The 26,951-nt window shown below is 46.6% G+C and overlaps 1 protein-coding gene across 3 annotated transcripts; it reads left to right on the top strand.

Annotated features, from left to right (window-relative positions):
- The first annotated feature begins 129 nt into the window (after positions 1–129).
- On the top strand, positions 130–26,951 carry pds5a (PDS5 cohesin associated factor A). 3 transcript variants are annotated; one of them, XM_079729792.1, is made up of 33 exons: positions 130–236; positions 1,107–1,259; positions 9,980–10,183; positions 10,513–10,599; positions 10,708–10,805; positions 11,055–11,181; positions 11,909–11,989; positions 12,259–12,399; positions 12,697–12,812; positions 13,010–13,104; positions 13,520–13,665; positions 14,024–14,175; positions 15,263–15,376; positions 16,103–16,184; positions 16,385–16,433; positions 16,729–16,868; positions 17,653–17,768; positions 18,391–18,496; positions 18,956–19,116; positions 19,339–19,462; positions 19,750–19,908; positions 20,156–20,224; positions 20,352–20,488; positions 20,652–20,775; positions 20,883–21,087; positions 21,381–21,495; positions 21,692–21,824; positions 22,671–22,790; positions 22,923–22,985; positions 23,576–23,727; positions 23,844–23,928; positions 24,016–24,260; positions 25,953–26,951. In XM_079729792.1, the coding sequence occupies exons 2-33, from the start codon at positions 1,146–1,148 to the stop codon at positions 25,954–25,956; spliced, it is 3,864 nt and encodes a 1,287-aa protein (XP_079585918.1). In that variant the 5' UTR covers positions 130–236; positions 1,107–1,145; the 3' UTR covers positions 25,957–26,951. The 3 variants fall into 3 exon arrangements, with proteins under 3 accessions (XP_079585918.1, XP_079585919.1, XP_079585920.1); XM_079729793.1 differs by lacking the exon at positions 130–236 and adding an exon at positions 418–544; XM_079729794.1 differs by lacking the exons at positions 130–236; positions 25,953–26,951 and adding an exon at positions 25,327–25,938 and having other exon boundaries at positions 1,110–1,259.

The raw sequence follows: 26,951 nt of genomic DNA, 5'->3' as shown, positions 1-26,951 counted from the left end.
ACATTACAACATTATCTTATTTTTCTGCATGCCATCAGGTGCTTGCATCTCAGTTTCGTCGGGCTCCCGCCACATCTGTTGGGTGCAATGCCCTTGGCAGACCGACGGGGGCGCTACACCCCCAGTCTTTGCACACAGATCATTCCAACTGCATTGACTGAAGGGAGAGAGCTTTGTGCCGAAACTAGAAACCTTATCTGTGTCAGACAAATGAATTAAAACGGGCCACTCAAGAGGTAAATATTTTAAACGATTACTCCGAGAATACCCGAAGATTTCTGTTGTCGCTGTGTACGCCAACTATGTTCATTTTTTAACCATGAGGGTGTTCCAAACGAACCGTAGGGACAAGTTGTTGGTCAGATGAGGGCTCCGGGAGGACGGTAGCAGTATGTGCCTGTAAACTAGCGGCGGCAGGAAGCGATGTGTTGAAGTTGAAAAAAGACAGAAACAAGTAAATTAGCTAAATGCTCCTGCTGAACAAAGTGACGGTTTTGGCCAGAAACTGCACGATTGAACCAAGAGAGGAGTTTTCTCAATCCCAGTTCGTATACTTAAGTTGTACTCCGTCCTAGCGTTGTAGCGGCAGGGCTCGGTGTGATGGGGATCTGTGGAGAGCTCGCGGCCTAGGCCACCATGTATGCTAACCCGTTAGCTGTGGCGACTAGCCGCTAGGTAGCTAGCATCATCTGCTACTCTACTGTGTAACACTCCCGCAAAATTGCTTACAATTTCAATGCAGCTAGCTCACTGGCCGTCTTATTGGCTAAATGTTTGGTAGTGTGGGGTTTTATCCGAGGACACTGTTCGAGTCCTTGTGCTGAACTAAACTGGCGTTCTGGTTTGTGTACCTTAATGGTGTTTGTTAACGTGAGCGATGAGTTCATATCGAGCTATCTACGTTAGCATTTGGACATACGTACAATACTAGTTTTATTTTTGCTTCGTTCCAACACTTTCTATCGCTCGAGCTTGTATTATGTGGAACTGTGTATTTGGCGTAATTGCGAGATAATACACATTGGATAATATTACTTGTTTGCAAATAAGGATTGTGTGAAGTGGGATAGGTTTGTTGTCGTGAACTTTTGTTTTCTGACCCATAGAGGCCAGTAGAAGACCGTCTGGAATATACACAAACAAGCATGGAGTTTCCACCACAGCAGAAACCGGCGGGGGACGGGAAAATCGTCTACCCACCGGGAGTAAAAGAGATTACAGATAAAATCAGTAACGATGAAATGGTCAAACGGTTAAAGGTAAGTTAACAGCTCTCTGTGTGTCTGCTACGAGCACCAACCTATCACTGTTTCACCAAAGTTTCACCAAAGTTTCCAGATGCACATCTTCCATGAGATGCCAATACCCTGCTGCCAATTTATTTACATGCATGATCTCACCAACACCTTCTATTGCGGTCGGCTCTATATTGATTTCAACCCTTTTGTTTCATGAAGACATTTATAATCTAGGGAAGTGCATGTTATTTATATAAATGGTGAATGATTAAACCTGTGAATCAGATGCAATGTCAGATGCAATAAATATCAACCTACATTGAACAGTGTTTTATTAGGTGTAGATTAAAGCTTTCTATGGCACAAGCAGATAGTTAAATCTAGCCCAGACCTGTAAAAAAAAAAAAGGCAAGTCATTGTGTCCTGTTATGGGAAAGAGCTTGAACAAGACAAAACTGTTGCCAACAGCTGGTTTACTCCAGCTCCAAAGCATTGCTTGTGTATGGAACTTTTACTTTTCTCTGCCACAAACTCCATCAAAAGTACATTGAAATACAGTATGCGACACGATAAGTGCTTTGGTTGGTAGAATCCATCCTTATGATCAATTCTGCTATCAGTTGTTTTCCAAACATGTCTATTTTTATTTTTATCTCCTGTTGCTTTGCATTAATGTTGGCCCAAATCATGTGGCAATGGTTCTACCAAAGACGGAAGGAGTTTTGGTCAATATCTTTATCCAATATAAACACAAGACATGATGTGTCTGAAGAATGGCATGCTCCCTGCAGGGCCATCCTGGAAGTTCACAGAGAAAACATGGCACCTGCAGACCCCATGCAGTCACTCAAAGGGCTGCATTCTTGTATCATGGGGAAAGTTGTCATTAGTTTTTACAAGACTCAGAAAAAGGATAGTTTCGGGACTCGGTTGTTTACAACACGATACAATTTACCACAGTCTGAACCTTTATATGGTTGCAATGTGTTTTTCATTCTGAATCCCATGCTGAGTTAGCAGACAGCTCTTATTTTTATATTAAGTAATTATGAAGGTTAGTCCATTTGCCGAAGATATGGTTCTGAATGATGGACGTAGATGAACAAGCCTAATCTTCCCAATGGTATTTGTTATTCACATGCATTGACTGTTCAAGTGTTTTCACACATAGACACACACAGAATCAGGAAGCAGCTTGTGCTTGTTGAGTTTGTTGTTCTTGTTTGTGTAGTATGTTGTACTTCTAGATCCAAGACATTGTCAGTTGCTGAACGGTATAACATGTAGGTTTATTCTTTACCACCATTGTTGTAGTTTAGTTTGTTGTTTTTCTAGTTTCAAGCCAGTATAATTTGCTGAAGGGTAGAACATGTATGTTTAATCTTTTCCACCATTGGTGGTTTCGATCTACTTCATTTTATAATCAATCGGTAGCAATTGTATCCTCTTGAATTTGGTTATTTTTCAACCACCTATATGCATTGTGAGACAAATGTTCTTTAAAGGGCAGATTTTATCATTAGTATTGTTCTTCAGCATTGAATGCTGAGAATATAGATGGCGATGTCCACAATCGTGTTACCTTTTTATCCACATCTATTCCAAATGAGAGTTAAACACATTTTTTGCATTATGCTCAAAAAGTTGAACGTGGTAACATGAAAGTGAACCAATAATGCTTAGAGGGATGTTGAATTAAGAAGTATTGCAGTTAAAACTGGTCTACCCCCTATCTAAACTGCAGCAAGTAAATGGATGTTTTAAACAAGTTACCGGAAGTTATGTCTTGTAATGCAATTGCCAGCACCCTTTGAGTACCACCATTACCCTCTCTTTCTCAAATAACGTGAGTGACTCACCATTGCTGTATGAACTCTGCTTGACTTGACAGCATTTCAAGTAGAAGTGACCCCACTAGCTCTAAATCCCTGATGTAATCTCAGCTTTTTGATTATTCTGGTCTGTAATTACAGACATTCAAGGTTGGAGTAGGGCAATGGTTCCTCTTCCTCAGCTTGTAATATCAAGTACCAAAGTGCCAGGGTGGCATTTAAAGTTGTATTTAGGCAATTATGAATCTCTTTATACTGCTGAAGGTAAGTGTAGCAAGAGGGTAGAAAGTGCAACAAGTGATAACAAGTAAGATGCAAACGGCATCAAGAACTTTCGAAAGCCACTGTTCAAATGTGGCCAAGCTATGGGAAGTCAAACAACCCGTGTCAGGAAAGATGCAGACCACAGAGATGATGTTCTGGCTGCCAAAGCGGAGAGCAGAACGCGGGAGAGAATGGTTTGAGTGTGACGAGGCAGAACAAAAATAACCGAACATCAATGAGCAGTATACACAAGTAAGGCCCTATGTTCTGCTCGTGGCACCGCAGAACTGCCCTAGACCTCCCCCACACATCTACACGGCTCTGCTGTGCTTTTGCAATGGAGATTGCAATGGAAGAGCTATGGAAAAGTTCTGATGGGGTTCTTCATGTAATGTCATTACGTTGCATGTTCCATTGAAGAATCATACCGTATTGTGTATGACCTGTAATTGTTACTGAACATTCATATGATCACGTTTGATAATGTATCTGTGCTGTTGGTGTTTTGTATATTTCCTTTTTGTCCTGTGTTGGGGCCATTGTGGTCTCCAGTCAAGTCTAAGTGAACCCCCCCCGAATTCCAACTATGAGCTTTTTTTCCCTTTGTTTTTCGTGTTTTGGGCTGAGAGTTCTAGGAATGAGGGAGGGCGTGTTATCCCCATGGCAACGAACCATGGCAACTATGTGATACTTTTATTTATTTTTTTACCTTCATTTTTGTATGTGCGTCATAATGAGTAACGGTTGCGCCACACACCGTAGCGCCATGCTATGAGTGTCCGGGCAGCATAACCCTCTCTGAGACTCGGACATCCAAATCAACCGCTGCCCACAGCAAGCCCCACACATCCACACACTCTGCGGTGGTTTACTGTCAAAGCTCTCTCAGGCGCCCCCATCAACGTCAACCGCTGCCCAGACAGGGCTCCACAGTGTCCCGTTGTCGTGACGTCGAGGATTAGACTTAAAGGCACTTTGACGTAACCAAAAGATCGACCCCAGCGTTGGGAGTAGAGTAAAATGTTCACAGGAAAGGATTTTGCTCCCGTGACTTTCTTATTTCAGAAACAGTGATAAAATGGCATACATTACTTTGTTGAAGATTATATAAGACTATTATATTGCCATGTTTAAGACGACAACCAATTTTTTTTTAACCCCTTCAAGCATGGTTCAGCTATTAATCTTTCAGTGTTGAGAGATGATCTGGCAAATGACCATGGGTAGCCATGCTTGGTGTATGGATGCATCTTAAGATTATCCGACACTGTCCCTGCACTGTCCCTGTCAGTTGGATACACTGAAAGATGTTAATTGGGCCGGTGTCAATGGGGCGTCTGTTTGGAGAGGTTTTACCTGTGGGTGTGTGGAGAGCAGGGCAGTGGTCTGTGCCCATCCCCCACTCTGCTGGCTTGCTGTTGAGGGAATACTTCTGTCCTTGGCAACAGCACCTCTCGCTCTCACTCTCGTATATATTTAATTTTTTATATATAACAAGAACTACTAACCACCACACACTGTAGTAACTAATGTGTGGCTATAATGTGGTGCCAAATTAAGGGGTGCTGCTTTTCTAGAGATGCCATATTAATGAGAAAATGTTATACTTCATTAGTTAGACGTCATTTGAATATTTTGGCATAACACAACATTGAATGCTGCTATACCTTTGATCCAAGTCCCATCTAGCTCTTGTCGTTCTGTCAACAGCTAGTGTTTACACAGAAAATGAGTTTTAGATTATGTACTCAATGTTCAACTGATACCAGTCACTGTTCAACCCCTGAACAAAACTAGATGGCAAAGGCTTGCTAAAGCTAAACAACTACAATGCTCTTTCTGTTTTCCCTCGTACCGTTCAGCAGCTGCGTTTCTTGTCTCTGAACATAATTCTTCGTATTTTAAAGTCACCATCAAATTACAATGAGCTACATCATTTTGGCTTCATTCCCACGTCATACAATTGAAAAATGTATAGCAAAAATGTCTATTGGATCAAAATATAAAGGGTACTTCATACACAGCTGATGTTGTCTTCTTAGTGGTGACAGCTTTAAGGAAAGCCTTCAGTCATTCATAAAAAAGCACCCCGCCCATATGGGAGAGCACGATCCTCTCTGAAAGCGTGTCTGTAACATAATGACTCACTGGTGTGCACATCTGTAACACCCGTCCCATGTACTTTCATTGACCTCGGGCGTAAAAAACGCAAAAATAGATAACACTGCTGATTTGAATCGGCTTAATTTGACTGATTAAGTGCATATGCATTGTTGCAGGTAGGCGGCTTAAACCGTGGATTCACGTAAAGCAATATGAGTTGACACGAGAACCAACGACTGCTTGAATATATAGGCTACTGGATTCCAGATCAGGAGGATTTATGGCGTGCATGTTGCAAATGGCTCCACCCCAGCCAGGCCCTGGGGCTCAATTAGAGTATATAACTTGCAATTTAAAACCTAAAAACTTACCCTTGTCACAAATGCAGTCTCAGCAATACTTTGTCAAGCCATTGCTTATCTAGCGTCCTAAAGCTGGGGTATGTAGGTATTGCTTTTTTTGAAATTCAAAGGCCATTCCATCCTATACATCTCAATGCGTCCCTCTGATCTTCCCACAAGATTTATACGAGATTGTGCACTTTCTGGCTTTCCTTTTTCAGACTTTTTCTCAGTGGTATTGCAGCCAAAGGTGGAATGAGGATTTTCTTTCCTCCCTATAGAGACACGGTTCTTGGAACCTTTGGGGGCACCAGGGTCTAAATTAAGTTACAGTGACATTATTCCCCTGCTCAGGATGTTGTACTTTCCAAAAGTAAAGGGACTTTGGGGGATTGGGTTGCAGCGCTGAACATCTCAGGTTGTTCATCTTATTAGTAAGCATTTAATTTGGGCCATTTACATCTGCAGCCGTAAACCAACAGTTTTTTGTTCACTTCAACATGCATTAAATCACAGTCCTCTTATTGCATCGATTGTTGTTAACTACATCCATACACCTATTATTATCGTTATTACATTTATATTTAGGGCATTTAGCAGAGTCTTTTATCCATAGCGACTCACAATAAATATATTTGTCGAAGGTGAAACAACATATCAGAATATAATTCCATGCGGAATAGAAGAGGTGGTGTACTCTGCTATAATCGACATGTATACACTTATCCTGATTGGTTATGGGTGGGTGCGGCTACTTTTTAACTTAGAGAGATGGCATCAGCAGCTGCAATAGTTCGCAATTGGTCCGTCTGTACTTTTATGCACACCGAACTAGACCGCTGTCAAGGAAAGTGGATTTTTTGCCTGATTCAAGTCTCTCTTATCACTCCGCAAGTAGTCCGGTAACTTATCAACCCCAGCGTGTCCGGTTGCTAAGCAACGTCAACATCTTTGGCGGACTATTTCTCTGCTGATCAACACTATGAATGGTTCTTGTAAAAAGAAACAGCGTGTGAAGATATTGTTTCATTTTGGCAAGCAGCCTTGTAATAAGCGGGATAATGTATAGAACGTTGCCGGTCATTATCAAAAATAATACCCTTCAGGGCGATGCAAGACACCTCCGCTTCCCATCGAGGTCCGGTTCGCCCTGTCGGCGTCCTGTACAACATTATCCCTTACATATATCATATAAGTCCAGACCAACATAACGGTGCGTGAGAGACATACGGACAAACGCTTACCACTTTTGTAAATGGCATATATACAGTACATTCGGATTGCATGATAGGAATAGATCTATTCACTTCTGATCCGTTATATACACTCCAATTCCATATTTAGTTTCTCCCGTCTTTTTCTCCACAAGCCGAGGACTGTCGGCAAGCGCTTCCGAACCTGTCGCCATCTCGTTGCGCCTCACTCTCAACCGCTCGGTGACCTGCCTGCTGCTGCTGTGTGCGGGCTGAGGGGCACGCCCCTGACTAGCCCCTGCGTGCAAGGAGGGTGACTGAGAGTTGATGCTGGTGGCTGTGCGAGTCATTTCGTTCAAAGTATTTCTTTCTTTCATATTTTCTCTTTTTTTTTTTAAATATATATATTTTTTTTTATAAAAGTGTCGATGCTAAAGAATTTGCGTATTGTTTTTTGCGTGGGGGTATCGTGATACGGCTCTAGTATCGGTATACCGTTGCAACACTAATATGGTGTTTGTTACCTGTATTGATAATTCGTCTCGATAGAATTCGGTGCACAAGCCAAGGTTTACGTGCACTGCTGTACATGAATATAGATTGCTTTTGATAAAATGACGGTTGTATGGCAACAGTTTTTGTTTAATCTGCCAACTTCCTCCTTTTAGTTTGCGGGTATGCACACCAGTGGCAGCTGGTGGTTTTTAAAGTGAGGGAGGAAGGACTGCACGCTTGGTTGCCATTGGCCTGCTTGCACTGTCATTGGTGTATGGTGGCATAAGTATGTGAGACTCAAGTTGTTTCAGGCTGTTTTGGGGAACTACAAAATAGCAGGGAGGGATAATTATGTGAAGTGATACAATGAATGAACCAGTGACAGCATTATACCTTGAAAGCTGGTGGGCAGTATGTCTTGGACTACAAGGGCAGAAGGAAAGGATGCAAAGCCAATTAGTCAAATCAGGCCTACTCTTCATTTCTAAAACTAAATAAAAAATTCTGAAGCTATTTGTTGTAATTTGGCTATGTTTATTTTCAGCTACAATTGTTTTAAGAAAAATGACACAAGACCGAAAGTGATGCCATTTAAAATGCATCATGCTCTGAATCATTCACTAACATCCTTTCCACAATAACGGTCAGAGTAACAAACAATTAAAAGAACAAGAACATTATTTCACAACTATTTACATGGGCTGTAAGCCTAACATTGTTTGAGGCAAATGTGGATGTTAATGGATGTTTCAGAATGTTGGTCATGGTGTTAAGCCAATTAAGATTGAGGGACTTCATTTACAGATCAAGTCAGTCCTCCTCGAGGGCTCCGCAGCTCGGCCCGCGGGTAGCCCTGCCCGTCCGAGGGCTCCGCAGCTCGGCCGCGGGCTACGGAAACGCCTATAAAAGCAAACAAAGCCGTACTGTACCGCAACGAACAGTAGCGCACCGCTCGGTGGAAAGAAGGCACATGACTGAGCGGGTTAGTTGGTTCTCGTAGCCTAGACTTGAAGGAAAACTCCTCCCTCCGGGCTGTTCCACAGCCAGGGCTCCTGCTTATTGGTTCATAGCGCAGCGAGGGCTCCTTCTTATTGGTTCATAGCGCAGCCAGGGCTCCAGCCTATTCGTGAATAGATGTAGGCGGGATCAAGATCCCTTAGCTAATCACACCCACTCAGAGGAGGACTTTCCTCCTCTCTCCCATTGAACCCCATGTTATTCACCGGCTGCCAACACTTTCGGGGAAATTAATGGGAGTCAATGGAGGCTGAGGGAGAAACGTCCTCCCTGAAGTACTTGTCAATAGGCGATAGGGGGTGCTGATGTCCCTTTAGCCAGGGAAACAAACATTACAAAGGCATTAAAGTAGTCATATTTAAGGGCATTAATTCATTACTGTGGTGTGGGCAATCAATTTTTTTTATTCTCAACAATGTTAGGGAGGATCTTCCTCCCTCTCCTCACTGGAGAGGCCTCCACTGATGCACACTCACTTATAGTTAATCGCCCTCATCCGCAAACTTTCCTTCACTACAGTATTTTACACTTGGATTTAAAGTCTAACTCCATAATCCTCTTCCACGGTGGAAGCGCAGAGAACGGAGCAATGTAGCACCTGGTAATAGAAGTTCCAGGTCATTTTGGTGGAAACGAGGTTTAGGATTGTGAAGTAATTCCATCCAGTTCAATGGTTCTTCTTATGCACCCAATACTGGTGCATGCGCTTTCCTGTGCCATCGTTCATTGCTTGTTCAATTTCTGTTGAGATGATTGGTCTAGAATGAGTCAATATAAATCTGTATTGTCACTCTGAGAAACTAAAGTAATTCTCTTATAGCCTATTGGGTCACTATAGATATATCATTGTTCAACGTTATGTAGTGGTAGAGGACTTTAAAGGTGAGTAGTAGAGGACTTTAAAGGTGTAACATTTACCATAATTGGTTTAAAACATTCCAAAATTAACAAGATTGTGACAATGTGTAGGAAAAACACTTTGTCAGAGATGTTCATTTTAGAGATGTTAACTTAGTTTGGACTACCTTCCCACGTTATTCCACTTTGTACCTCAAGAGGAGACTACGGTCACTGCAGCATCCGGTCTGCCATAACATTAGAGGATGAAGAGGCGTATTATAGCCGTAATGTTGCTATCATACCTAGTTACTTCATTTGCTACCAAACAGAGCATTTATGCACAATTGATTACGGTGTATTTTTTAAATTAATGTGGCAGCATCCAATTTTCTGGGGATTTTTCCCCCCCGTACAAATGAGCAGTCTGGCAAACTTTAAAACCACATGTTGAAAGTACATTATTGAGCTCTGTTCTTCGCCGGAGCTTTGTAATTCACAAACAACATTAACAACCATTTCTCAAAACAAACCAAACTGTTCATTGATCTCCATTCTGAAATAGTCTTTATGTTCTCTACATTATTTGCTGGTTGACACATACACCTCACCCTTTGTCTCTCTCGCTCTCTTTCTGTCTTTGTGGCTGGCTCTCCCAGATGGTGGTGAAGACCTACATGGACATGGACCAGGACTCTGAGGAGGAGAAGCAGCAATATCTGGACCTGGCGCTCCACCTGGCCTCAGAGTTCTTCCTCAGGAATCCCAACAAGGACGTGCGTCTGCTGGTGGCCTGCTGCCTGGCGGACATCTTCAGGATCTACGCGCCAGAGGCCCCGTACACGTCCCACGACAAACTCAAGGTGACACAGCCTCTCCCAGCTGCCATGCGTTAGAGCACAGAAGCCCAGTGGGGGTTTGGGTTGGCAAGGACTTAGTTTCTGCTGTCGATCGCTGTAAAGGTCATTCATTTGGTTTTTGTTATATAATGGTTATCTGACTAATGTCGACCATGAAGTGGAGCAGGTCGCGGTCAAAGTGCCGGCTGACCTCCTAATCACATCTGTTGAACAAAGCGCTTCTTCTGAAGACTGTGACCAAATGAGTTTCTGAAGTGAGTAACCTACAGCTCAGAAATTAAGTTGATGAAATGTTCTGTTCAATCCCCTTTTCTATGTCTCCTTCTCGGTAGGATATCTTCCTGTTCATCACCAGACAGCTCAAGGGCCTGGAAGACACCAAGAGCCCCCAGTTCAACAGATACTTCTACCTGCTGGAGGTAATGAGAGGCGGGCTGCTGTGCTGGGATAGTGTAATGAAAGGTGGGTTTGTTTCTGAGGAGGAGTCAGGTTTTGAGTTATCTTCCCATCTTTGTGTTCTTCTGCAGAACCTGGCTTGGGTGAAGTCATACAACATCTGTTTTGAGCTGGAGGACTGCAATGAGATCTTCATCCAGCTTTTCAAAACACTCTTCTCAGTCATCAAGTAAGGCCCGTGGTCTCCTTTGTACTTAAAACAAAAGCTTTTGTTCAACTCTTTGGTTTCATACTAAGTGTAGATATAGATTTGAATGAGAAATATTTAAATCTGTTTTCATCATGAACTAGGGAAGAATTTGCATGCAATTTCTTTATGTACGTGCGTTGTCGAGAATTGTAGGGATTTCACAAGGATCCCATTAGTACCTAAGCCTATTAAGGTAGACTTGTCTAAAATGTATGCCTGTCCTCACAGTAACAGCCATAATCAGAAGGTGCAGATGCACATGATGGACCTGATGAGTTCTATCATCACGGAGGGAGACGGAGTCACACAGGAGCTGCTGGACACCATCCTCATAAACCTCATTCCTGCACACAAGGTGGGCATTTCATCATGTATCAAGTGCAGATAAAACGGGCTACTTAATGTTGACGTTCAATACAAATATTTGGTTCAAGGATCCTTAAGAAATTAATAGTTTTGTTTTTCTTGGCTGCTTGACAGAAAAGGCTCATTTAATCACTGTGGGCTCTGGTAACTCGTTGGCATCTGTTTTTTTCAAGACAGACTCAATTATTCATTGAATAATAGCCGTTAGATTAATGGACAATGAAAATGATCGTGGGTTGCAGCCCTAAACCCTCAGTCCCTGTTCCTTGGCACCCAAGGTGTCCCTGGAAGGTCTTTGTCTCAAACATGGCGCAAGGACTTTATGAGATGAAGTACTGTATGAAAGCTGAGATTGAAATCAAGTTTTATCTAGACCTTTGCTATATCGACCCAAAGGCGGACACAAACGATGAGGAAACGGGATACATTGCCGTCAGCTGTATTGATAATTAAAAGGTCTGGATCAAGATATTGATTTGAGTCTTCCAAAAGCGCTGTTGTGGCAGTACCTGGGAGAGGATGTCAACGCAATGTGTTAAGGGTTTGAGATGAAACCCTGCATTGCAGAGGGTGGTGACGCTCTAATAAATGAATGGCTACCCATTTAATTGTGATGGCTTGTTGTCCTTGACCAATACTGTCAGGGCGCCTTGCCAAACATCCACATGCACACACAGGATCAGAGGCAATGACAAATCCCTTCCTTTCCACTGCAGAACCTGAACAAGCAGGCGTACGACCTGGCCAAGACGCTGCTGAAGAGGACCGTTCAGACCATCGAGACCTGCATCGCTAATGTGAGTACGGCCTGGAGTCCTACTGTAGTGTCCGGGACACTCCCTCCTCAGTGTTTACCCAGCCCGTTGGCTAGTCCACATCCCAGGAAACAGGATTAGAGAAACCAACTCCAGATAGACCAATGCCACTATTTCTGTTAATAAACAATTTTGTTCGATGTGTCACAAAAGTCACAGGAAAACATCAAACCACTTTATTCAAACCACCAAATTATCTTACTGTGTGTCAAGACGAATGTCTTTTAATTAGTTGATATCTTTCCCCTCAGTTCTTCAACCAGGTTCTCGTGATGGGCAAGTCGTCCGTCAGTGACCTATCGGAGCACGTGTTTGACCTGATCCAGGAACTGTTTGCCATTGACCCCTTGTTGCTGACCTCCGTAATGCCTCAGCTGGAATTCAAACTCAAGGTAACACTGCTTCATATGACATAAGCACACTGGCTTCTTGAGGGTCTGTTTCATTTGTACGTTGACCAATTCAGAGAGCTATTTAAAGCTGCACTATCTAAGGCTTCCCCTTGGCAGCCTCTAGTGGCTTGAGTTGTACCTACAGTTACAGTCATATCATATAGTTACTTCATTTTACGAAGAGCTTGCATTGCATTATCTTTAAAGTTGTTGGTTGGTTGGAGTGTAGCCATTGTGTCGTTTGCTTGTTATGTACTGTATGTGTACTGTATGTTACGTCCATATTCTCCTTTTTAGAGCAATGATGGTGAGGAGCGTCTAGCTGTGGTACGCTTGCTCGCTAAATTGTTTGGGGCAAAAGACTCGGAGCTGGCCACACAAAACAGACCCCTCTGGCAGTGCTTCCTAGGACGGTGAGACCACACACACACACACACACACACACGCACACTATTTAATGTATCACTTACTTTGCTAACATACAGAAATGTGTTTCATTGTAGGTTTTAGATTTCCTAACATATATTCTTATTTAGATTCAGTGTGTTTATGTTTGTGGCTGGTTATTATCGGATGTGATTTTGACATGTTTCTACGTATTCCTCTGCAGGTTCAATGACATCCATGTCCCTGTTCGTCTGGAGTGTGTCAAGTTTGCTAGCCACTGCCTCATGAACCACCCAGACCTGGCCAAAGACCTCACAGGTGTGTGTTTGTGTGTGCATGACTCTTTTCCATCCTGATCTTGCTATAGGGCTTGTGCATTGCAACGTCGCACTGCAATCACCACCTCCATTTTTGAAGTACAGGAGAATAAGAATGTTAAGTAGTAGTAATTAATTTCGGTAATTTAATTGTGAAATCATGTCGGGTTGAAATTGTTGTGCTTAATACTGCCACAGTGTTTCTCAGGCGAGACGTGGTAAAACAAAGTTTTGATAAGCCTAGTATACGGTATATTTTCATTATTTGGGTTTTAACATCTCTTGAGTACTCTCAAAGCGGAGTAGTATTTGCAATAAAAAAAATCCCACGATGCATTCTGAAGCCTTTTCTGAACTCTCGGTTTTTCTGTGAGCGACGGGTAGATTAAACGGTGTCTCTTTGCCTTTCCAATCAGAGTACCTGAAGGTGCGCTCACATGACCCGGAGGAAGCCATCCGCCACGACGTCATCGTCACCATCATCAACGCCGGGAAGAAGGACCTAAACCTGGTCAACGACCAGCTGCTGGGCTTCGTCCGGGAGAGGACCCTGGACAAGAGGGTGAGGCTCCGACACACCCACATGCGTCACTCACCCCCCATGTTCTCACACTGATGATCTATTCAGGGATCGGAGGAAGTGTTTCCGCTACTTGAGTGCATCGTATTGACAGTCCACTCTTAAGTGCTTTCCATTAGCCCTGGTTCCCAATGTGTGGGAGGCATAAGGATTATTTGTCAACTCTTTAATATATTATCATATTTTCCCTTTGAGCTTTGGGCTCTTTTGTAATGGGCCGCAATGAATCAATGACTGTAGACTGTGGGTCTTGGCTTTGTCTGTAAATACCATATGCCTTCTTCTCGCTCTCCCTCTCCCATGGTTCCCTGCCGCTCTCCTCCATCTTGTCCGGCTGCAGTGGCGCGTCCGCAAGGAGGCCATGATGGGGCTGGCCCAGCTCTACAAGAAGTACTGCCTTCACCACGAGGCCGGCAAGGAGTCGGCCCAGAAAATCACCTGGATCAAGGACAAGCTGCTCCACATCTACTACCAGAACAGCATCGATGACAAGTAAGCGGGCCGCCGACTAGCACACTAGGCCGGCTGGGATGGAGAGTCTCAGTATGCGGGAGCAGTAGTGGGATGTTGCATTACTTATCATTTATTCAGCGGACGTTTTTTTCCGAAGCAACCGGGATGCATAAGGGCATCGAACCATGAAGGCACAACCCATGGTTTGCAAGACTCCTTCAAGTACATGAAATGAATCAAAACAAGAAAAGAGCTACATGGGCTGCATTTAACAAACGGAGAAACAGAAAAGATGGGAGGGCAAAGGCCAATCTCCAGTCGGTGATGGAAGATGTGTAGGATGTGTTTCTGCTACCCTGATGCCAGTGGGGCGCTCGTTCCACCACGGTGGAGCCAGGTCAGCAAACAATCGGGATTGGTTGAGTTTAGCTGTGAGGGTGTACCGGGCCGTTGCAGAGAGCAGTGGACTGGCTGGGGTGTATTGTTTGCCCATGTCCTGGATGAATTGCAGGCTGCCGAGGAGCGGTGTAGTGGGGGATAACTTGGGTAGGCTGAAGACCATCCGGCTGCTGAGTTGCGGATGAGCTGCAGCGGTTGACTGGCACATGCGGGCAGACAGACAAATGCACAGCTTTTATCAAGGCTCTTGTCTTCTTGCTTTTAGCCTAGCTCAGCTCTCTGTGTTGATAGTTCTTGTTTTGCACAAAAGGAGGAAATACGCTCAGGCTTTGTTTTTTTACTGCAGCCTTCATGCATTGTTCATAATGTGCTTTCCTTGCCTTTTTCTCCATGGATTGAAATTGATTTTTAGAGAGAAAAGAATGGCTGGGTTTACTGAGTCGTGGGTGGATGAGTCTGTTGCTCTTTGGATGCTCGTGATTTCAAATGACTAAACACAGGTGACATCAGAAAACGTAGTATCCCAGTGCTACACTGGGATACTACGTTTTCTGATGTATTACACGGTACAAGGACTCGAATATGGAAGGGTTATGGAGGGTTTTCTCAAAGCTGCGGAGGATGAATTTTTAATTGCCATAGCTCCGTCAGAGAGCTCTTGGCTTTTCTGCTATCTGCATCTTCCTTAATGTATCTCATCACGCCATCTGTGCTCACTGATCCTCAGGTTACTAGTGGAGAAGATCTTCGCCCAGTACATGGTTCCCCACAGTCTGGACACGGAGGAGAAGATGAAGTGTCTTTACTACCTGTACGCCTGCCTGGACACAAACGCCGTCAAGTCAGTACACACACGTACACACACGTACACACACGTACACACACGTACACACACGTACACACACGTACACACACGTACACACACACACACACACACACACACACACACACACACACACACACACACACACACACACACACACACACACACACACACACACACACACACACACACACACACACACACACACACACAAACTCAATGAACTCCTTGAACACGTTGATCCACAGCTGCTTATGAAGGCTCAGTGGGTCTGAGAGTTATAAAGCAAGAGAGTGGAGAAGGGCAGAAGAGAGCACGATCTTGAAAATAAACAAGGCAAATAAAACCGCAACCTCCTACATGTCTCTCATTGGATGGCCTTGTAAGCAAAGGAGATGGATGGGACAGATTGATGGGAAGGACAGGCAGTCGGCCAGAGAACACGCTCAGAGTATTTCACTCACCAGCGGGCGATCGTTACAGGATTTCTAAAACATGACGCTCAAATTAAAAGCTCTTGAATCTTTTCTACAGGCCCTTTTAATAGTATGAAACCAACGTGATATTTAGGTCACCAGGTAGAATACAATACACTGCAGCAGATTTAGGTCATTTCGATTTTTTTTTAAAATCAAAATAGTTCCCCCGTGGATCAATCGATGGAAGAAGAAAATGGGTTTCTCTGGTTGGCTAGAGTTCTCTGGTTACATGTCTCTACCTGATGGTGTCTCTGTCCTTCCTCAGAGCTCTGAATGAGATGTGGAAGTGTCAGAACATGCTCCGGGGCCTGGTCCGGGAGCTGCTGGACCTTCACAAGCTGCCGCCGGTGAGCGTGCTCGTGCACACGCCCACGCATACGCACGCTCACGCATACACACAAGTACACATGCCTATACATATAGATGTGTCTCCATCTGTCTATTTTTAAATGGATGTATTCCCCTCCCACCGACAGATGAATGCTTATTTTAACAGTGCCAAATGCTGTGTTCAAAGTGTAAACTTTGTTATCTTTCTCCCGTTTAGTGTGAGGCCAATAATACAGCCATGTTTGGAAAGCTGATGACCATTTCCAGTAAGTCTACACGATCTACACACAGAAGTGCACACACACACACACACGTACACAGTACACACACACACACACGTAAACACACGTACACAGTGCACACATGTACACAGTACACACACACACGTACACAGTACACACACACGTAAACACGTACACTGTATACACACACACACACACACACACACACACACACACACACACACACACACACACACACACACACACACAGGTCTGTGTGTTCCTGTCATGAAGCCATGGTTCTGCCCGCCCCGGCTCACTGGCCCGCTGTGTGTTCCAGAGAACCTTCCGGACGCCGGCAAGGCCCAGGACTTCATGAAGAGGTTCAACCAGGTGCTGGGGGAGGACGAGAAGCTGCGCATCCAGCTGGACACTCTCATCAGCCCCACCTGCTCCTGCAAGCAGGCCGAGATCTGTGTGGTGAGACACGCACGCACACACTGTCACAACCAGACCCAATAGGGAGTTCACATAGAAACAGCTTTTCAAAAGAGATTTTTTTTCCATGTCAACTTCCTTAGGAGTAACCAGAACACAACCATTAACATTGATGACTGAACGTGGGGCGTCAGCAGGGAAGCAATGTGTCGGTGTGTTGAGCGTACAGTGTTTGCATGTTGAGGTGAAGTCCAGCGACCAGCAGCTCTTGCTGGAGGAATACTAAAACAGAAGAAAAAACGAGTAGCACGAGCCTACAGAGGAGTGTATCAGAGCGAGAGAAGTGAAATAGACTGCACAGAAGCAAATGGAAGCACAGGTGCACCGTATCACCAGACGATCCCGCCTCTCTCTGCCCGTTGGACGGCCCATGAGGTCAGATATGCGACAGGCAGAGAGGGAGAGATCGTCAGAACACACGCTATCATTTTAGAAAAATGGATTCGGTTTAGGAATATCCGTCCCTTCTCCGTGTCACTGTAGTCCTTGCGTGAGCGGCCATGCGAACACTCCTAATCCCTCAAAGTCCCAGCAAGGCTCGGCTCAAATGGGCACTCCTTGATAGAAACTCAGAGGCACGCGTGGGTCCATATTTTACAGATACCAAATATTTACAGGTACCAGATACTAATCCTTATAAAGACCATATATGTTTATAAAGGTAGGCGCTATTATGCCGTTGTATTTCTTTTTAAACAATGCCTTTAGTGGTTGAGACGATTGTTTGTTAGTAGTTAATATAGTTTGTGTGTCTGTGTGTTTGCAGAGGGAGATCACCCGTAAGCTGACGTTCCCCAAGCAGCCCACCAACCCCTTCCTTGAGATGGTCAAGTTCCTGTTGGAGCGCATCGCCCCGGTCCACATCGATTCTGAAGCCATCAGGTCAGTGAGATACCACTGGTTTATCAGACGCATGCCACTGGTTTAGCAAACGCTTCCATCATGAAGAGAATCCTCATTTCAGATCGGCTCCACTCTCTACATCATTATTTTATTATGTAGGGGGAAATTCATTAATCATCAAATTGTATTCGTTTTCCAAATGCTCCGTTTGTTCGGAAGGGATGTGAACACAATACATCCCCAGTGCCTCCTGATTGGATTCTCAGGGGACCGCCACACAATGCCCCACTGTGAGCACACACGCCCGTCTGACTTCACATGGGACCCAGCATTATGCACTCCCCTTGTGTTCGCCATGATATTGTGTAACACACGCGTGCACAGACACACAAGATAATGCATTGGAACAGGGTCCTTCCTATTCACTGAGACACCTCCTGGTGGAGCAGTGTAACTGCAGCCCTGCAACCAGTATTGGTGTTAACCCTTTACATGCAATGGAAAAACATGGCAGGGGAAGGGCCAAAAGCCTTTTTTATTGGCTTGTTTTTGTCACGTTTACCGCCACATTTATGCAACATTATATCAAGCGTTCTAAGTTATTTTCGGTTATTGAGCTTGGAGATGGATGGGTCGTTTCTAAGTATGTTTTTTATTTCAGCGCCCTGGTAAAATTGCTTAATAAGTCTATTGAGGGCACGGCCGACGACGACGAGGAGGGAGTTACTCCAGATACAGCCATCCGCTCCGGGCTGGAGCTGCTCAAGGTAACCACGGGGGACTGGATACGCTCACCGTTTAGTGATCTCATGTTTTGATGACTTCCTGAAGGGAGATTATGCTTTTGAAATGACTTCACAGATCTGAGTTTAGAGACGTTATGTTCTCGATTAGTTCATAGCTCTCAGTTCCCTAAAGGGAATTTAGTGACGTAGTGTTTTGATGACTTCAATGCTCACCGTTTTCCTGAAGGGAGTTATTCAACATTATGTTTTGAGTTTTTCCTTCACCTTCCAAGGATTTAAGACATTGGGAAGAGCTTGTTGTTATTGTCTCAAGCCCGGAAACCAACAGTAATGTTACATGGTTGGGGGTGATGGCTAATGAATCATTTCGCCTTCACAAGCTGTCCTGTCACCAAAGGGTCAACAGCGGCTGCGGCGAGGGGCGACCTAGCCCGCTCCCTCTTCAGCGCCCCCGAGGGTTAACCCCACTGTCCTGTGCAGGTGCTGTCGTTCACCCACCCCACAGCGTTCCACTCGGCGGAGACGTACGAGTCCCTCCTGCAGTGCCTGAAGATGGAAGATGACAAGGTGGCCGAGGCGGCCATCCAGATCTTCAGGAACACGGGCCAGAAGATCGAGACGGAGCTGCAGCAGATACGATCGTAAGGGAACCGGGTGTGGGGGGGGTGTTTTTTTTGTTTCTGTGGGTGTTTGTTTGTTTGTTTCTGTGGGTGTATGTGTGTGTTCCTGTGTGTGTTTGTGTGTTTTTCTCTTTTTCTCTGGGTGTGGTTGTGTTTCTGTGGTTGTGAGTGTTTCTGTGTGTGTGTGTGTGTGTGTCCTGGGGGTTCGGCGGGCTCTGTCCCTAATGCCTATGTGCCCCCCAGGACCCTGATCCCCGTCCTGCACCAGAAGGCCAAGCGGGGCACGCCCCACCAGGCTAAGCAGGCCGTCCACTGCATCCACGCCATCTTCAACAACAAGGAGGTGCAGCTGGCACAGATCTTTGAGGTACGACGGCGAACAACGCTTTATATCTGTCCAGGTGGTCTTGGTTGAATTTTGAACCAACTAATGTGTTTGACAATTTGTGCAATCAATCACTCGAAATGAAACCGCACACGATACAATACAAAACCTTTCTGTTGAAGTCTCAGCTTGGTTTCTTTGTTGTCAGAGTGACGGTTATGTCTGCAGGAGAGTTACCGGTGTCATTTCCGATGCCGTGCTAACAGAAGTCTTGTCCGTTGGCCTCCTCCTGTAGAAGTGACTCTGCTTCCTCTCTCTCCCCTCGCCAGCCTCTGTCGCGCAGTCTGAACGCAGATGTTCCAGAGCAGCTCATCACCCCCCTGGTCTCCCTGGGCCACATCTCCATGCTGGCCCCAGATCAGTTCGCCTCGCCCATGAAGTCCATCGTGGCCAACTTCATCGTCAAAGACCTGCTCATGAACGACAGGGTAGGCGGCGCACACCCCCATCCGGACGCAAGCACACACACCTTATGCTATAGCGCGAGCCGGCCGAAAACATTGAAAAACTCCTACACATTCAGCGAACGTGTCCTCACTGGTGCGCTCACAGTGTGTGCGCGGTCTCCTGTCGCGTGGCTCGTGGAGAAGTGCGTGTGTGTGTGTTTTTTTTTTTTTTTAAACGTAACACTTTTGAACGTGGCGAAGGCGGTAACGGTTGAACCTCTGCCTCCAGTCAACGGGGAACAAGAACGGGAAGCTGTGGAGCCTGGACGACGAGGTGTCGCCCGAGGTCCTGGCCAAGGTGAGACGCTGCTCCTGGAGCGCAGTGTAGAGGAGCACTCATTAGAGAAGCTGTTGTTCAAGCCCTGTCCGGGTACTGCAACCGTCGCACCTGACCCGTCGCTGTCGCCCGTCTCTCCCCCCCCCAGGTCCAGGCCATTAAGCTTCTGGTACGCTGGTTACTGGGAATGAAGAACAACCAGTCCAAGTCGGCCAACTCCACGCTGCGCCTGCTGTCGGCCATGCTGGTCAGCGAGGGCGACCTGACGGAGCAGAAGAAGATCAGGTGACTAGAGCTCCAGGATAAAGACGTCGGACATCGACGACGGACCGTCATATGCAACCGACAGAACCGCTCCCTTTATAGGTGGACGAGTTCAGACCAGTCCTGGCTTTCTTCCACTTGGTAAATGTTGAATGAGCCGTCTGCCCTGTGTCTCCCCTCCCAGTAAATCTGACATGTCTCGACTGAGGCTGGCTGCAGGGGGCGCCATCATGAAGCTGGCCCAGGAGCCCTGCTACCACGACATCATCACGCCGGAGCAGTTCCAGCTGTGCGGGCTGGTCATCAACGTGAGTCTACCCTCTCGTGTGTTTTTGTGACGTGCCGAAAAATTAATTAAAATAAGCCGCCAAAACCCTCAAACGCCTGACGCGCTCGCACGCTTCCCCGTGCACAGGACGAGTGCTACCAGGTGCGGCAGATCTTCGCCCAGAAGCTGCACCTGGCTCTGGCCAAGCTGATGCTGCCGCTGGAGTACCTGGCCGTGTTCGCGCTATGCGCCAAAGACCCCGTGAAGGAGCGGCGAGCCCACGCACGCCAGTGTCTCCTCAAGAACATCACCGTCCGCAGAGAGTACATCAAACAGAACCCCCTCGCCCAAGGTGCGTTCAGAACGAGTACTGTAAACCACGTGATGAGTGCTGAGCTCTAGGTCTGTTCCGTATGTTTACATGATAGTACTGTAAACCATGTGATTAGTACTGAGCTCTAGGTCTGTGTACACCTTTTTAGCACTGAAGGTGGAAATACTTCAGTGTATCCTCTGAGGTATCTTCGAGTAAAAGTTCCTTCGTCGTTTTATTTTAACTGCAGCAGCTAAATCATTTGGTGTTCAATCCAAAACAACGCAGTATTTTGGTTATATCTGACCCCGGCCCTTTTTTGTCCCGTCCAGAGAAACTGGTGTCCCTCCTCCCGGAGTACGTGGTGCCGTTCATGATCCACCTACTGGCACACGACCCGGACTTCACCAAGCCCCAGGAGTACGACCAGCTCAAGGACATCAAAGAGTGGGTTTCACGAGGCTTCCTCTACTCTCGCTCTGCTGTCCATAAGCCCCAGAGAGCTCCAGGCCCTCTCTGCATTCACATCCAGCGCTTTGGTCCAGATCATTGTTATTATCTGTGCTATTGTTACCCTCCGTGCCCACTGCAGCACAGAGCGAGAGTGTTCCGGTGTAGTCACCGCCGTCCTCTTCTGCTGCAGGTGCCTGTGGTTCATGCTGGAGGTGCTGATGACCAAGAACGAGAACAACAGCCACGCCTTCCTGAGGAAGATGGTGGAGAACATCAAGCAGAGCAAGGACGCGCAGTGTCCCGACGACGTGAAGGCCACCGAGGTACACTCCCACACGCACAGACGTGCATTCACTCACGCACAGTCGTGCATTCACTCACGCACAGTCGTGCATTCACTCACGCACAGTCGTGCATTCACTCACGCACAGACGTGCATTCACTCACGCACAGACGTGCATTCACTCACTCACAGACGTGCATTCACTCACGCACAGATGTGCATTCACTCACTCACAGACGTGCATTCACTCACTCACAGACGTGCATTCACTCACGCACAGACGTGCATTCACTCACGCACAGACGTGCATTCACTCACTCAATGACGTGCATTCACACACAGACATACAAGGGCACACGCATGCACGCACATGCATACACGCGAACAGGTACACACACGTGCACAGGTACATGCACAAGCACATGCACGCAGTTGTCAAATATATGCACACTTACCTGGGCTAATTAAGTCATGCATAATTTATTTGCTCCAAATTAAATCAGGTATTACTGGCTCTGATCGCAGCTGGTATCTTGTATCCAGACAGACTGATTGCACTCCTGAAACACGAGCCTCCCCCACTGACCTTCTGATTAGTATTCTCCATAAACATGAACCACGTATTCAGCTTGTTACCGTAGAGCAACATTTTATTCTATTTAAATGTAGGATTCCCATCTCATGCAGTAAACACACGGGCAGTTATCATGACAACTTCGGCATGTCTATGGAAACATGAGAACTAATCACTGTGACGTTATTTCGCAAGTCGACTTTGTTCAATGGAATCTGTGACAATGTATGAATTATGATTGCCAAGGTTCAGCCTTCAGTGTGTGCGTGGACTTCAGCCTGATAGCGTGGTTTGTGTTGTCGTGGGTTACAGAAGCTGTACATCGTGTGCGACGTGGCACTGTTTGTCATCGCCAACAAGAGCACCGCGTGCCATCTGGAATCCCCCAAAGACCCCGTCATACCGTCCAAGTTCTACCTCATCCAGGACAAGGTAAAGCCAACACTCCCACGTTAACACTCGTTTCCAGGAAACATTGGTGAGTTCTGAGCCAAGGCGCATGTATGGGTAGAGCCATTTTGAAATGGATGCTAATCAAAGATGCTTTTCCTTTCTGGTCACCAGGACTTCAAAAACGACAAAGACTACTTGTCAGCAGAGATGAGACAGATGCTGCTCACTGGGAAGGTACGTCCTGGTTCTTCAGATGGTGTTCACCCTCCGGCCCTTCAGCTTCCTAGAGGGATCCTGTTTTACTATTGTTCCACCTAACTTACCAACGGCAGGCTTTATGAAATATCTAATGTTACCCTGTAAGACGACACTAATGCTTATGGTTCTCCAAGAGGGTTCAATTGAATTGTATGTCTGTCTTCTAAAAGGGCCTACTCAAACCAAAGGCCGCCTGCCTTTATCATACCACACTGTTGCCTCTCGTCTGACCCGTTCGGCAGAAAGGTTGCATTGAAACACATCGAAGACCACTGCGAACTACACAGTAGCGTGTACGTTCTGTGCTTGCGCGAGATGCAGGCGCTAGTTCGCCCCTCCCACACACCGCGCTGATTCGCTGGTTGTGTACTAGCAGCACACAACCAATCAGGAGTATCCGATGGCTCGAATCCTCAACGCTCTCCGACTCTGCATGTTGGATGTGTCAAACCCTCCTTGGGTTTGGGACCTGGTTGTGACCCAGGGCCTTCAGAGTGCTGGTGGTTCCCTAGCCCCGGCCTCGTGGTGCCATGCTAACGAGCTGTGCTCTCCTCTGTGTCATGCAGCCCAAGCCCAGCCCGGTGCTGGGGGCCGTAAACAAGCCCCTCACGGTACCCGGGAGGAGGGTCTTTATCAAGACCCCCACCGCGGGCTCGGACCCGGCCAGCAACGCCAGCACCAACTCCCAGAACAGCCCGCAGGCCCTCATCAAGAACAGGTAGGGGACACACCACACACACACACACACACACAGGACGGAGGTCCCTCTAGGCTGGACAGGGGACGTCTGATCATCCTGTTGCGACTGACGGCGCGCTCGTCTCGTTCCCATAGTAACGCGGTAACAGAATCGACGGAGGCCGGCGCCCGGGAGAACAACGAGAACCCTGTCATCAAGAGCGACGACGGCGGCAAGAAGGTACCGTCGTCGTCCCTCCAGTCCAGGACGCCTGACGATCCGCCTCCTTCTTACTCACACACTGACCGCTCCCTCTCTCTCCCCCAGGCGGAGGCGGGTCAGAACACGACGCCCACGGCCACGCCGGGGGCCACGGTACCCAAGCGGCGCGGACGCCCCCCCAAGTCGGCGAGCCTGGCCGCCAGTCCCGCCGGGGCGGCGGAGAAGGAGGTGGTGGTGGTGGCGGGGGCGGGGCGCGGCAGGAAGAGGCCGTCCGAGGGCGTACCGGAGGCCAAGGTGTCCAAACAGCAGCCCAAGGACGACGGGGGGAAGAGAGCCATCGCCCTGCAGAGGTGAGGAGGGGGGGGAGAGCCATCGCCCTGCACAGGGGGGGGGGGGGGGGGGGGGGAGAGCCATCGCCCTGCAGAGGTGAGGAGGGGAGGGGGAGAGCCATCGCCCTGTAGAGGGGGAGGGGAGAGCCATCGCCCTGTAGAGGGGGAGGGCCATCGCCCTGTAGAGGGGGGCGGGGGGAGAGCCATCGCCCTGTAGAGGGGGAGGGGAGAGCCATCGCCCTGTAGAGGGGGAGGGGAGAGCCATCGCCCTGTAGAGGTGAGGAGGGGGGGAGAGCCATCGCCCTGCAGAGGTGAGGAGGGGAGGGGGGAGAGCCATCGCCCTGTAGAGGGGGAGGGGGGAGAGCCATCGCCCTGTAGAGGGGGGCGGGGGGAGAGCCATCGCCCTGCAGAGGGGGGGGGAAGGGCCGTCAAAGGTAGTTTGAGCCCCCCCAGAAGGTTTGGCCGATGAGCTGCAGGGTGTGGTGAAGGTCAGATGGCCGAGTGGCTTCAGAAAGCATCGACTTGACTACTGTAGTATTTAAACATTGCGGATAATGGACCTCCGTCACTTGTTTACGTAAGCAAAAGTATTTTAAAGGGAATTAATATGTTGAACTAACACCTGTTTCTAAGTGCAGGTTTATCATTAGTTTCACTTGAGGTGAATTAAAGCTTCTAAAGTTTGGTATTGTTTTCAATGACTTGTCTCCTCAAGCTTTTAAGACAATGCTATTGGCACATGGAAAAAATGAGTCATTGCATTTCTGCGCATGTTGCAATGATGTCATGGCCCTGTTTCACAACATTTCCTTGTGGTTATTTTGCAAGCAGTCTTATTGCAAATCTTTGATCTCAACTTGACCGGGAACGGAAAGTCAGTGAAAACAAGTGCAGATCCCCTGTATTAAGATAATGTAGATGCCTTTGAGAAAGGGAGGGGGGAACCTAGTTAATAATCAGGGTTAGCAGACCCAAACAGGCAACCCTGTATGAAGTGCTGTGACATGTTGCAATCATGCCATGTAATTCCTCAAGATTAGCTCCATAAGAACACAAATTAACCCAGTCAGCTGTGCTTTCTCATCAGGGGGCCCCACGCGTGGCCCTGGAAGGCTTCAGCAAAACAGGGAGTGCAAAGTGGAGAGAGAGAGCGAGTTGTAGTGCAGAAGAATCCTTTCCGCCTCGGTTGCAAGGGCGAAACGGAGCGAGAGCTGGAGTCCAGCCCAGAGTGTGCAAGCGTTGGCAGCAAGGGCACAGAGCTACGCTGCCTGCGTCAGATATGGAGCGCCGACCAAGAGCTGGCCTCTCTGCTCAGCGAGGAGGCCGCCGCCGGGCAGAGCGACCCAGGCGCAGCAGAGAAGGCAGGGAGCCTGATAGTGAGTTCCCATAGGGAGGCCAGGAACTGTGGGGACATGAGGCTATGTGGGTCCCTTTGGGGCGGCTGGTAGTCTGGTAACCAGTTGTATCCCGACATGCCCCTGCCGTCCTGTTACAGTTTGTATCCAGCTTGTGCCGTAGGGTACTAAGCCTACTGAGTATAGGGCGAGATGTTGTATCAGGACCCAGGGTTGAGTAGAACTGTGTTTCAATATGTCAGGTTTTGGTGTCCGTCATATCATTTTGTTCATATCGCATCATTATTCATAATTTATAATGATAGCAGGTTTGATACTGCCCTGTCTTTGGATCTAATCGTTGTTTTTGTTTTGTCAGGTAAAGAGATCCATGAAGACAAGGAAACGGCGTTAGAAGGCTGTTGGACTGTCTTTTGACCACACACACACACACACACAACCACACACACTACCACACACACACACACACACTCGTCTGACTCTAAAGCTCTTCTGGATTCCTGATGGACATTTCTTAAACAGAATATACATGCATTCACACATGCCACTGATAATCTAGGTTTTTAACACCTTTTAGTCCTACGTTTGAAATTTGTTGTATGTAGATGTTACTCTCAAAACATGAATTTTTTCCTTTACGTTCGTTGCTCTTTGCTTCTTTTGTGGAGCCGTTTTTAAGAAAAAAGGTTGGACATTTTACAAACGTTTTAATCTGGATATGATTGTTGCTTATTAAATTCCCTGGGAAAAAGTTGTTCTTGTTGCATTTTTGTCAATTCATTGTTTCCAGGAAACGTTTTTATTTTCCTGTTATATTTACCAATTCTACAAGTTTTTCCAAATTTCTGACGTGTAATGAAAAATACCTGTGGTTAATTTCGGAGCATCAGTTAACTCAACGCAACCAAATGCTTTTGGCATGGAAACATGCATTTGGAACCTTGTTGTTCTGTATTCGTTATTCATAGTCTGTTAACTTCTGTAATATGGTTTGGGAAAATGTTTAAGGCCAGTTTGAATACAGTTGCTTTAAGAGATACTAGCTAAATACTACCAAGTATTTACAATAAAGATCCTCAACAGCAAATAAAGGCACTCGAAAGTGCATATATTGGGCCAATTAATTCATTTACTATGCTGAATTTCTTTGAAAAAGAACATGTAACTGGATCACTGGCATTGTACCGAATTGTTTGGTTTTTTATTGAAAATACCCATCCCTGATCTATAGAAAATATCTACCAATTTAAAAAAATGTATGAGCTCTTAACAAACACGTGACAAAAACACTGGTTCCTCAGGGATTTTTTTAATCAAAGAAACATGACACTGTCACAATAAATAACCATGCTTTGTA

Source organism: Pollachius pollachius (genome assembly GCF_949987615.1).
Source record: "Pollachius pollachius genome assembly, chromosome: 2".
Lineage (NCBI taxonomy): Eukaryota > Metazoa > Chordata > Actinopteri > Gadiformes > Gadidae > Pollachius > Pollachius pollachius.
Note: the sequence above shows the minus strand (reverse complement) of the source record. Positions and strands in the feature narration are given on the sequence as shown.